This window comes from Crocuta crocuta, unplaced genomic scaffold, assembly GCF_008692635.1.
Source record: "Crocuta crocuta isolate KB4526 unplaced genomic scaffold, BGI_CrCroc_1.0 scaffold299, whole genome shotgun sequence".
In the NCBI taxonomy this organism is placed as follows: Eukaryota; Metazoa; Chordata; class Mammalia; order Carnivora; family Hyaenidae; genus Crocuta; species Crocuta crocuta.
The window spans coordinates 10,355,782-10,368,117 of NW_027532747.1; the positions used below are offsets into that span (position 1 = coordinate 10,355,782).

At 42.6% G+C, this 12,336-nt stretch overlaps 1 protein-coding gene across 2 annotated transcripts in view; it reads left to right on the forward strand.

Moving 5' to 3' along the window:
- The first annotated feature begins 10,117 nt into the window (after window positions 1-10,117).
- The window catches only part of CCDC88C (coiled-coil and HOOK domain protein 88C), a 129,060-nt gene continuing 126,841 nt past the window's right edge, over window positions 10,118-12,336 (forward strand). For both annotated transcript variants that reach the window (XM_077780868.1, XM_077780869.1), the window contains exons 1-2: window positions 10,118-10,177; window positions 10,900-11,000. In XM_077780868.1, coding sequence (XP_077636994.1) covers window positions 10,118-10,177; window positions 10,900-11,000 — 161 coding nt within the window. The remainder of the gene's footprint in view (window positions 10,178-10,899; window positions 11,001-12,336) is intronic.

The window sequence follows — 12,336 nt, forward strand, 5'->3', positions numbered from 1 at the left end:
AAAACAAAAGTGCTAAAAGACAGTACTTTCAACCAAGAATACTCTGCCTGGAAAAATGATCATTCAGAATTAAAGGAGAGACAGAGTTTTCTGGACATGCAAAGTCAAAGGAATCCATCCTCACTAAACCGGCTGTAGGAGACATGTTAAAAGGACTTCTTTAAGCTGACTAGTAACAAGGAAATATAGGACATCATAAACCTCACCGGCCAAGGTAAATATATAGTAAGGCAGAAGATGCATCACATAAAGCTAGCTTGAAGGTTAAGACAAAGGTAGCAAAAATAGCCACAACTATAATAATTAGTAAAGGGACACACAACGTTAAAAGATGTGAAATGTGACATCAAAAACAAACCATGAAGGAGCAGTAAAAATGTGCTTTTAGAATGCCTTCAAACTTAAACTGTTATCAACTTAGACTATTGAAAATATAAATTATTATATGTAATCCTCATAGTAACTCTAAGCAAAAATCTACAGTAGATACACAAAATGTAAGGAGAAAAGATCTAAGCATACCACTAAAGAAAGTCATCAAGCCACAAAAGAGAGCATGAGAAAAAGCAACAGAGGAACTACAAAATACAAATAAATAGAAAGATATTCGTGCACATCAACTGGGAGAAAATGGTTAAAATGTCCATGGACTCCCAAAACTACAGATTCAATGCCATCCTATCAAAATTCCAATAGCATTTTCTTTTTTAAGTGTATTCATTTTGAGAGAAAGAGGGAGAGGGAGAGAATCCCAAGCAGGCACCACACTGTCAGTGCAGAGCCCGATAAGAGGCTCGATCTCAAGACCCTGAGAACATGATCTAAGCTGAAATCAAGAATCAGACTTCTAAGCAACTGAGCCACCCAGGTGCCCCTATTTATTTTTGAGAGTATGCGTGTTAGTGGGAGGAGGGCAGAGAGAGAGAATTCAAAGCAGGCTCTGCATTATCAGTGCAGAGCCTGATGCAGGGCTCTCTAATCCACAAACTTTGAGATCATGACCAGAGTTGAAACCAAGAGTCGGATGCTTAACTGACTAAGCCTCCCAGGGACCCTCCAATAGCATTTTTCACAGAAATGGGACAACCCTAAAATTTGTATGGAACCACAAAACACCATGAATAGCCAAACCAATTTTGAAAAAAAAACAATGAAGTAGGAAGCATCATACACTTTGATTTCAAACTACATTACAAAGCTACGGTAACCAAACAGTATGGTAGTGGCATAAAAATACACACATAGACCAATGGAACAGAACAGAGGACCCAGAAATAAACCTATGCATATATGGTCAATTAATTTACAACAAAAGAGCCAATAATATACAATGGAGAAGGGACAGCCTTCTCAATAAATGGTGCTGGGGAAACTGAACAGACACATGTATAAGTATGAAACTGGAGGAGTACCTTCCACTATACACAAAAATTAATGCAAAATAACTTAAAAACTTGAGCATAACACCTAAAACCAGAAAACTCCTAAAAGAAAATATAGGCAGAAAATTTCTTGACAATGGTCTTGGTGCTACTTTGAAAATCTGACACCAAAAGCAAAGGCAACAAAGGCAAAAATAAACAAATGGAATTGTATCAAACTAAAAAGCTTCTGCACAACAAAAGAAACCAGAAGCAAAATGAAAAGGCGGCCTACCAGATGGGAGAAAATATTTGTAAGTCATGTATCTGATAAAAGGTGAATACCCAAAATATGTAAAGAACTCAAACAGCTCAATATCAAACAAGCAAAAAAAAAGAGTCTGCAAACAATCTGATTTAAAAACGGGCAGAATGTCTGAATAGGCAGTTTTCTAAAGAGACCTACAGACGGCCTATAGATATAAGAAAAAGATACCCAACATCACAAACCACTAGAGAAAAACAAATCAAAGCTACAGTGAGATATCACCTCACACCTGTTAGAATGACTATTATCAAAAGGACAAGAAATAAGTTTTGGTGAGAAAAGGGAACCCTTGTGCACTGTTGATGGAAATGTAAATTAATGCGGCCCCTATGGAAAACAGTATGGTTTTTCTCAGATAATTAAGAATAAACTATCATATGATCCAGCAACTCCACTGCTGGGTATTAATCTGCAGAAAACAAAAATCTGAATATGCACTCCCATGTTTACTGCAGCATCATTTGCAACAGACAAGATATGCAAACAACCTAAGTGTGCATCAAGGAATGAGTGGAGAAAGAAAATGTGGTACATATGTACAATGGCATTATTCAGCCATAAAAAAGAAGGAAATGTGGCCATTTGCAACAACAAGGATGGACCTTGAGGGCATTATACTAAGTCAAAGAAAAACAAATATCAAATGATCTAGTTTATATGTGGAATCTTTAAAAAACAAAAACAGGGGCGCCTGGGTGGCTCAGTCAGTTAAGCAGAGTACTCCTGACTTCAGCTCAGGTCATGATCTTACGGCTCAATTCATGAGGTCCAGCACTGCGTTGGGCTCTACACTGACAGCCTGGTGTCTGCTTGGGATTCTCTCTCCCTCTTTCCTTGTCCCCCCTCCATCCACATGCTTGTGCATGCTCTCTCTCTCAAAATAAAGAAATGAAAAATAACTAAAAAGCAAACAACCCCCCCTTCCCAAAGTCCTAGATACAGAGAACAGACTGGTGGCTGGCAGCGGTGGCCGGGGGTTGATGGGGGGGAGTGAAACGGGCGAAGGGACTCAAAAGGTACAAACTTCCCCTTGGAAAATAAGTCAGTGGAATATAATGTAGAACTTGGTGACTACATAATACTGTACTGCATATTTGAAAGTTGCTAACAGTAAATCTTAAAAGTTCTTATCATAAGAAAACAAATTTGTAACTACATACAGAGGCGGATGTTAACTAGACTTAGAGGCGGATGTTAACTAGACTTACATGCAGTCGTCACTTTACAACACAAACATTGAATAATTATGTCATATACCTGAAACATAATGTTAATTATATCTCCAAAAAACTCACAAAAAGTAAAAAACACCAAAGAGGAGGGAACCTTCCTAAACCTATTTTGCAAGGGTGGCATTACCTTGGTATCAAAGCCAGAAAGCATGCTACCAGAAAGGAAAACTATAGGCCAATATCCCTGGTGAAGAGAGATACAAAAATTCTCAGCAAAATACTAGCAAATTGAATTCAGCAGCACAATAAAAAGATCATTCACCATGGTCAGGTGGGATTTATCCCTGGGATGCCAGGATGATTCAATATGTACAAATCAATGTGGTACATCTGATAGAATGCAAGGGAAAAAAAGTCCCATGATCATTTTGACAAACACAGAAAAACCATTTGACAAAATTCGACGTCCATTCATGATAAAACCTCTTTACAAATGAGGCACAGAAGGAATGGACCTCAATAAAGGCCACAGAAGATAAGCCCACAGCTAACATCATACTCTATGGTGAAAGATTAAAAGCCTTTGCTCTAAGATCAGAAACAAGGCAAGGATGCTACTCTTACTACTCCTATTCAACCTAGCAGTGGAAGTCTTAGCCAGAGCAATCAGGCAAGAAAAATAAATAGAAGGCATCAGAAATAGAAATAAATGAGATTTTCTCTATTCGCAGATGATAGCAATTTATATATAAATAATCCTAATGACACCACCAAAAAAGCTGTCAGAGCTAATCAACAAATTCAATAAAGTTGCAGGATACAAAATTAACATAAAAATCAGTAGCATTTCTATACACTAACAATGAACTATCTGAAAAAGAAAAAAATCTCATTTACCATAGCATCAAAAAACAATACAATACTTAGGAACAGTTCAGCCAAGAAGATGAAAGATCTCTACACTGAGGACTATAACACAATGAATAAAATTGAAGACACAAATAAATGTCATTTGGACTGGAAGAATTAATACTGTTAAAGTGTCCAAACTACCCAAATACATCTTTAGATTTAATGTAATTCAATTGGATTTAAGTTCCAATAGCATTTTTTAAGAAGTTAAAAAAAAATCCTAAAATTTATGTAGAACCACAAAAGGCCCTGAATAACCAAAGCAATCTGGGAAAGAAGAACAAAGCAGGAGGCATCACAATCACTTCCTGATTTTAAGCTATATCGTAAAGATAGAAGAATCAAAACACTGTATGGCCTAAACACACACCAAAGGAACAGAACTGAGACCCCAGAAATAAACCCATGCAAATATGGTCAACTACTATCTGACCATGGAGCCAAGAATACTGAATGGAAAAGAAATACTCACTTCAAGAAATGGTGCCATGAATATTAGATTAAAAAAAAAAAAAAGAAAAAGAATGAAACTAGACCCCTACTTGACACCACTCACAAAATTTTACTCCAAGTTAAAAATTTAATGTAAGACCAGAAACTATAAAAATCCTAGAAGAAAATAAAGGAAAAAAAGACCTTTTCCATGGGCTTTGGCATTGATGTTTTTGGACAGGACACCTAAAGCACAAACAAAATCAGATATACACAAGAGGGACTACATCAAACTAAAAAGCTTCTGCACAGCAAAAGAAATGATCAACACAACGAACAGATAAGCTACAAAAAATATTTGCAAAACATGCATCTGCGAAATACATAATGAACTCATACAACACAGTAGCAAAAGAACAAATAATTTAAAAATGGGCAAAGGATCTGAATAGATATTTTTCCAAAGGCAAATGAATGGCCAATAAGCGCATGCACAGATACTCAATATCACTAATCATTTATCTCATGCCAGTCAGAATGGCCCAACAGACGAGAGAGAACAAATGCTGGCAAGGATGTGGAGAAAAGAGAACCGTCGTGCACTGTTAGTAGAAATGCAAACTGGTGCAGCCACTACAGAAAACAGCATGGAGGTTCCTTAAAAAATTAAAAATAGAACTACAATATGATCCAGCAATTTCACTTCTGGGTATTTAGCCAAAAAAACCCAAAAACACTAACTCTAAAAGATATCTGCAAACCCATGTTCATAGCAGCATTATTTACAATAGCCTAGACATAAAAAAGCCTAGGCGCCTATTGATGGATGGATAAAGAAGTTGTGGTACATATATCCAGTGGAATTTTACTCAGGCATAAAAAAAAATGCGATGTTGCCATTTGCAGTAACATGGATTGACCTTGAGGGCATAATGCTAAGTGCAATAAGTCAGAAAAAAATACCATTTGATCTCACCTATACATGGAATATAAAAACAAAACAAACAAGAAAATCCTCATGCAAATTTGTAGAATAGAAAATGTGGTTCCCAGNTAAAGGTGGTCAAAGGTACAAACTTCCAGTTATAAGACAGATTAACACTAGGGACTGTAATGCACAACATGGGGTCTCTAGTTAACACTGCATATGAAGTGTTAGGTGTTAACTACTTTTAGTAATCATTTCACAATGTATTAGTTAAATCATTATGCTGTATCCCTTAAACACTGTTGTAGTTCAATTTTATCTCAAACTGGAAAAAGAAAAATTTTAAAGCCTACTATAAAACTACAGTAATCAAAACACTGTGGTATTTGCATAAAGAGAGGCATCTTGACCAATGGAATGGAGAGTGCAGAAAGAAACCCTTGTGTATATGGTCAAATGATTTTTGATGAGGGTGCCATGACCATTCACGGGGAAAGGATGGTATTTTCAACAAATGATGCTGGGAAAACTGGATTATCCACATGCAGAAGAATGAAATTGGACCCTTACCCAACACCACATACAAACATTAACTCAACGTGAATCAAGTACCTAAAACAATAGAATTTAGAAGGAAACATAGGACAAAAGCTTTAGGATATTGGATTTGGCAATACGTTCTTGGATATGACGCCACAGGCAACAAAAGAAAAATACAAGCTGGACTTGGTGAAATTTTTAAAAATTTGTCCATCAGGAGATGCCATCCAGAGAGTAAAAAGGCAACCCATGGAATGAGAGAAAATATTTGCAAATCATTTCTCTAATAAGGGATTTGTGTTCAGAATATATAGAGGACTCTTTTTTTTTTTTAATTTTTTTTTTAATGTTTTTTATTTATTTCTAGGAGAGAGAGAGAGACAGCGTGAGCAGCGGAAGGTCAGAGAGAGGGAGTCACAGACTGAAACAGGCTCCAGGCTCTGAGCTGGCAGTCAGCACAGAGCCCGACGCGGGGCTCGAACCCACGAACCGCGAGATCATGACCTAAGCGAAAGTCGGACGCTTAACCGACTAAGCCACCCAGGCGCCCCTAGAGGACTCCTTAAACTCAACCACCAAAGACATTAAAAAATAGACATTTCTCCAAAGGGGATATACAAATGGCCAGTGAGTATATGAAAAGATGTTCAACATTACTAATCATCAGGGAAATGCAAATCAAAACCACAGGGAGATACCACCCACACCCATCAGGATGGCTCGTACCAAAACAACAGAAAACAGGTGTCAGTGGGGGTATGGAGAAATCAGAACACTTGTGTTCTACTGGTGGAATGTAAGATGGTACAGTCACTGTGGAAATCAGGAGGGAGGTTCCCCCAAAACTAAAAATACCATTACTATAGGATCCAGCAATCCCACTTCTGGGTATACGCTCAGAAGAACTGAAAGCAGGGTCTCAGCGTAGTATTTTGCATACTTGTATTTACAGCAGCATTATTCACAAGAGTTAAGACATAGAAGCAATCCAAGTGTCTGTTGACCAATAAATGGATAAACAAAATGTGATACATACATACAAATGTGATACATACGTACAATGGAGTAATAGTTTTAAAAAAGGACATTCTGCAATATGGTGTCACATGGATGAATCCTGATGACGTAACGTTAAAGGAAATATGCCAGTCACAAAAAGACAAATACTGTATGATTCCACTTACATGAAGTACTTTGAATAGTCAAAATCATAATGACAGAAAGTAGAATGGGGGCGGCCAGGGGCTGGGGGGAGGAAAGAATGGAGAGGGACTGATCGGTTTAGAGTTTCAGACTTACAAAAGGAAAAGAGTGATCGTAATGAGTGGTAGTGACGGCCTCACAACAATGTTAATGTATTCAATTCTACTAAACTGAGCACAGTGGTTAAGATGGGAAGTTATAGATTAGGTCTGTTTCGACAAAAGAAAAACATTTTTGGGGCGCCTGGGTGGCTTAGTCGGTTAAGCGTCCGACTTTCGCTTANAAAAGAAAAGAAAAACATTTTAGGGGCGCCTGGTGGCTCAGTCGGTTAAGCGTACGACTTCGGCTCAGGTCATGATCTCACAGTTCGTGGGTTTGAACCCCGTGTCAGGTTCTGTGCTGACAGCTCGGAGCCTGGAACCTGTTTTGGATTCTGTGTCTCCCTCTCTCTCTGCCCCTCCCCCACTTGTGCTGTCTCAAAAATAAAAACCATAAAAAAAATTTAAAAAAAAAGAAAAACATTTTAGAATTATGAAGTACACACTCATTTTAACAAAAACCAAGCATAAAGACACATTAACAAATAGCCATTCCTGACCCTCTCCTCCAAGTTGCACAAACAATTTAAGCTCCTATCAGGTAACCTAGATATGCCCTTAGGTTACAGTGCTGAGCCAGCATTTTCCAAGAAAGGAAGGAAAATTCCTTTTCATTAAAAAAATTTTTTTTAATGTTTTTTTATTTCTGAGAGAGAGAGAGAGAGAGAGAGACAGAGGGAAGGGTCAGAGAAAGAGATACAGAATCCGAAACAGGTGGAAAATTCCTTTTCAGAATGAAGAATATAATTAAAATAGCTCTGTCTAGGAAGCAACATATAAAGCAGAGAAATTACTTTTTATGCAGAAACAAATAAGAAAAAAAATAAAGGGTAAGCTCTCAGATGGAGTGAAAGCCAAGGGGCGTTTAGGAGGGGATGGAGGGACTCTGCTAAGTGGTTAGTACATGGTCTGTGTGTAAGCTCCCTGAAGCTTATGCTCCAATCCAATGGAGACTTCAGGGAAACAATTCTTATTAAAGAGTATTCTTTTTTAAAAATGTCTGTTATTTTTAAGAAAGGGAGCATGTGCACAGTAGGGCAGGGAGGGGGTGGGTGGGACAGAGTGGGCTACGCGCTGACAGCAAAGAGCCCCATGCAGGGCCTGAACTCGCAAATTCCAAGATCATGACCTGAGTTGAAGTCCAAAGTCCGATGCTTGACTGACTGAACCACCCAGATACCCCCAATGAAACAACGCTTATTAAAGTGGTGATAGAACTCCCTGCAAAAGATCAGGAAGAGACAGTCATTATGTATCTTTATAAATCCTTTCACAGGCACCATGTTGACCCTCAAAATTATATTTTGAATTCATTTAGGGGAAAACGGTATTTCAATTTTAGAGATTAAGAGGCTTCTAGGAAGTTCCTTGTACAGGTGGTCCAGCCCTTAAAAGCCTTCCAATCCTGTCACCTGGGCACCATCTAGATTACCTGACCCCCTGCCTCTCAGGAAACAAGAATGCTGAGTGGTCTCTGAATAGGGTGAGGTTAAGGTCCAGGCAATGAATGAAGGATACATCAATGATCCTGAACCAACACAGCAGCTAACTGACCCCAAATCAGAAATTCCTGACCTGGCCGTGGCCAAGGGATTGCCAATGACCCCAGGGACGGATTCTCCCATCATGATGAGAAATGTCTCGGGGCACCTGGGTGGCTCAGTCGGATAAGCATCCTACTACGGCTCAGGTCATGATCTCACAGTTTGTGGGCTCGAGTCCCGTGTCGGGCTCTGTGCTGACAGCCAGCTCAGAGCCTGGAGCCTGTTTCAGATTGTGTCTCCCTCTCTCTCTGACCCTCCCCTGCTTGCTCATGCGCGCTCTCTGTCGCTCAGAAATAAATAAAATATAAATTAAAAAAAAAGAGAGAAATGTCTCACTCCCCACTGTCACAAAGCATTCATTACTTCAATGTATTTCTTAGCATGAAACAGTATGCTTATCACATAACTTTAAAGATCCCACCTCTTTGCGTCTCCAAAAGAGTCGGGGTCAATGTGAAAAACACTCTGGTCCTTCAGGCATTCACCACTTTACAGAACAAGGACCTTCAAAGATGGATATGGATACGTGCTACACCTGTTTTCCAACAGATTTTACAACAAGGACAATTGGGGAATTAATAAATTTCTGGTGCATGAGAAAACTACTTGGGTTAGAAACTTTAGTTCCTCCGCAGTGTCCCACTCGTTTCCTCAGTTACCTTGATCTCCACATTTCTTTTTAGGGCCTCCTAATCACCCACTTGGCTCTCGGGGCCACAATGTCACTCCGTCACCAGCCCAAGATGAGACAGACATCGGCTGCACTACCATACCTCACCGGCAGATGCCGCAGGCTCAACACGGGACAGCCAACTTGGAACTTCCTACCAACCCAGCTATTTGATGCCTACTGTATACTTGAAAAGAAATACCCTAGGCGCTTCAGGTCAACCCCGCACCGGATGGCTCACCTGGACAAGCGTGAGGATTAGATTAGATCGCATAAAGTGCTTTGAACAATGAACTGAATCGTAGTGTGAAATTATTACCAGCCCAAGGTGAGGTGACAGACACCGCCAGGAACTTGGGTCCACCGCAGCTGTCTCAGCAGACTGGTCAGGGCCCAGGGCTTGCCTTCCATCCAGCCGGGGCCCTTTTTTCTTTCTCCTCTCGCCCTCCACTACACTGCTGCTATGGCCTCCAATTTGGAATCCGAGAGCTGGCTCCTCTACGGCAAAGCGGCGGTAGTTGTGGGGGTCGGGATCACAGTGGAGCCGGCCCAAGAAGGGATGCGGCCACCTCACCGGCCACCTACAGGAACTTTTAGAAAGGAGGCAGGCCGGGAGGTGGCGCGGTGGAAGCAAAAGGTCTAAACTCAACATTAAGTTTCCTCCTGTGACCTTCGGGCTCGCGCCCCAAATGCACGCGAGACCTACGCCGGGCTCTTCTGCCACGGGCCGGGGCGGGGCCTCTGGCGGCACCTGGGGCACCTGGAACGCCGCGTGGTCGGAGGGCTGCACCTGCCTGGGGCCGGCGGTCTCGGGATCCGGCTCTGCTGTGTCCCTAGCGTGCGGAGGGCCGGGGACGACCCTCGCAAGCAGGGCGCCCCAGTCTCCGGCGCGCCTCCCGGGCAGGCACCGGGGCGCCCGCGCCCCCNNNATGGACGTGACCGTCTCGGAGCTCATGGAGCTCTTTCTGCAGAGCCCGCTGGTGACCTGGGTGAGTGCTCCCAACTAGCTCCCTGCCCTATTGTTGGTGCCCCAGCGGTAGCCGTACGCTCCCTCTTCCCGGGGTAGCTTCCGGAACGCGAGGGACTCAGCGAGTGCTCCTGCCCAGGGTCGGGGTCAGAGTCCTGGGGTCCGGAGGCGTTTCCAACTCGCGAGCCGGCGCGCCGGGTCCGGCCGGGGTCTGAGCCGGTACACCTGTTCCCACTCGGGCGCTGGGCTGTGTCCCTGCAGTGGACAGGGTCTGAGTAGTTACCTGGGCCCCCCGTGGCTTGACCACTCGAGTAAAGGACCCTCTCCCCAAAAATATCCTCGTGTAGTTTCGGAATCCCTGAGACCGGGTGGGTGGCGGTGGTGATTGGGGGGTTCCGAGTGAGAACGTGTGCAGACAGGGGTCGGCGCAGTCCTTTCCAGTAGATTTGAGACGTGAGAAATTTATTGAAAACTCCCTTTTGGGTTTTTGTTTTTCTACTCCGCCCTGGAACGTTGGAGAAAAGCGGGGAGGAAGTTTTCCTCCCGTCTGGCTTCTGTTGCCTGGCGCGCGGAGCGGGTAGAGGCCCTGGGAAAGGGTGGGCTTGGTGCCTGCTGAAGGGTAGGTGGGTGTGGGTGACCCCGTTTTCCTACACCGGCCCCTCCCGCCTTTGCCCCGGAGACCTTTAGACTGTGCGCTTGGGGGTGACTTTTCCTGCCTTTCTCTTCCTCTCCCTTTCCCGGCAGGTGAAAACTTTTGGCTCATTTGGAAGCGGCAACCAGGACAACCTGACAATGTACATGGATTTAGCAGACGGCATCTTTTTGAACCAAATCATGTTGCAAATGTAAGTTATCTTCAGGGAGAAAGGAGAGGATGATAATTCAGAACGTTGAAGGTTGTAGAAATGGAACGTGAAGTTGAAACGGGGGTGCTTTGCAGGTGGGGTCCCTGGTATCTCAGTATGAAGGCGACTTGTTGCCATTCTTCGGGCTGCAGAGCATTCCAGGATAGCAGGTTGGCAGCTTGTTTGGTAAAGGAAATTTGAAATGGAATGACTATCATCCGCTTGGTGTAGATAGCACAGTGGACTTCAAACTCAGATATTTGAGGTTTGAGTCCTGAAATGGAAACAAAACCAAACAAAAACCCTTTTGGGGGGCAAGGAACTGTAACGGAGGGTCTAGTTACAGGAAGTAGCTAGGGTGGACCCGGCGCATCCGTGAGTGACTATAAAGTTTCACTGTGGGTTGGGATACCTGTGTTTCTGATCTCCTTTCCATTTCATCTTACATTTTCAGTTGCCCCGTAGCAAGTGCAATTGGTTAAGGCCCTTCCCCTGAACTGGATTTGAAGTCACTGTGTTGAGAGGCCCTGGGAGTCTTCATGCTGTGGTACTGTTTGTCTTGAAGCACTGGTAGCTTAAACAGGGTGTCAGTGGAAGTTACACATGCTAGCATGTGTGACCACATCCTTTCCTGTTGCTGAATTCTGCAGAGCCTGTTTGATTGACAGCCTGCCACATGTAGGTGTTGGCTCTTACCACTGCATTCTGTTTTTAACCCAGAAAGTACAGGGAACATATTGGAACTGAGCGTCAGCATGATTCACGGGCGCTTGAAGCAAAATAAAACATCCTAATGTTCTCTGTGGATCAGCCCCCTTCTGCCCACCTACTCACCTGCAAGTAAGCGAGTTGTCATACTTGAACACGAACCCATTAGCTAATGAGAATCAGCTTTGCGGCCCACACAGGAGGAGCACTTAGCTTCAGCGTGTTCAGAAAGTAGTTTAAATAGATCTCCTTAAAAAGGCCTGTTTTTAAAAATTCCCTGGGAACACTCCTCCTTTTAGTAAGTCATTGGGTGTCATGTTGTGTGAGAGACACTTCAGTTTGCCTTTTTTTTTTTTTTAAAGGCACAACTGATCTTACCAATCTCGTGTTTGGTTAGATGCTAAACAGACAGATCTGTTGCCAGCTTTGGCAGCTCTTGTCTGAGAACATTGACGAAAACGAGCTTTCCTGGGGTTGTCACGTGGCATATTTAAGTTCTGGCAACTCTGCCCCCGTTTTGGTGGACCCCGAAAGTTACTAGATTCTGGTGGTGCGGTGACCAGTGTGTCCTTAGCCAAGCCCAGGACTATTTAATTAAAAACAGCAGTATCCCCAGCCTTTTCATTCA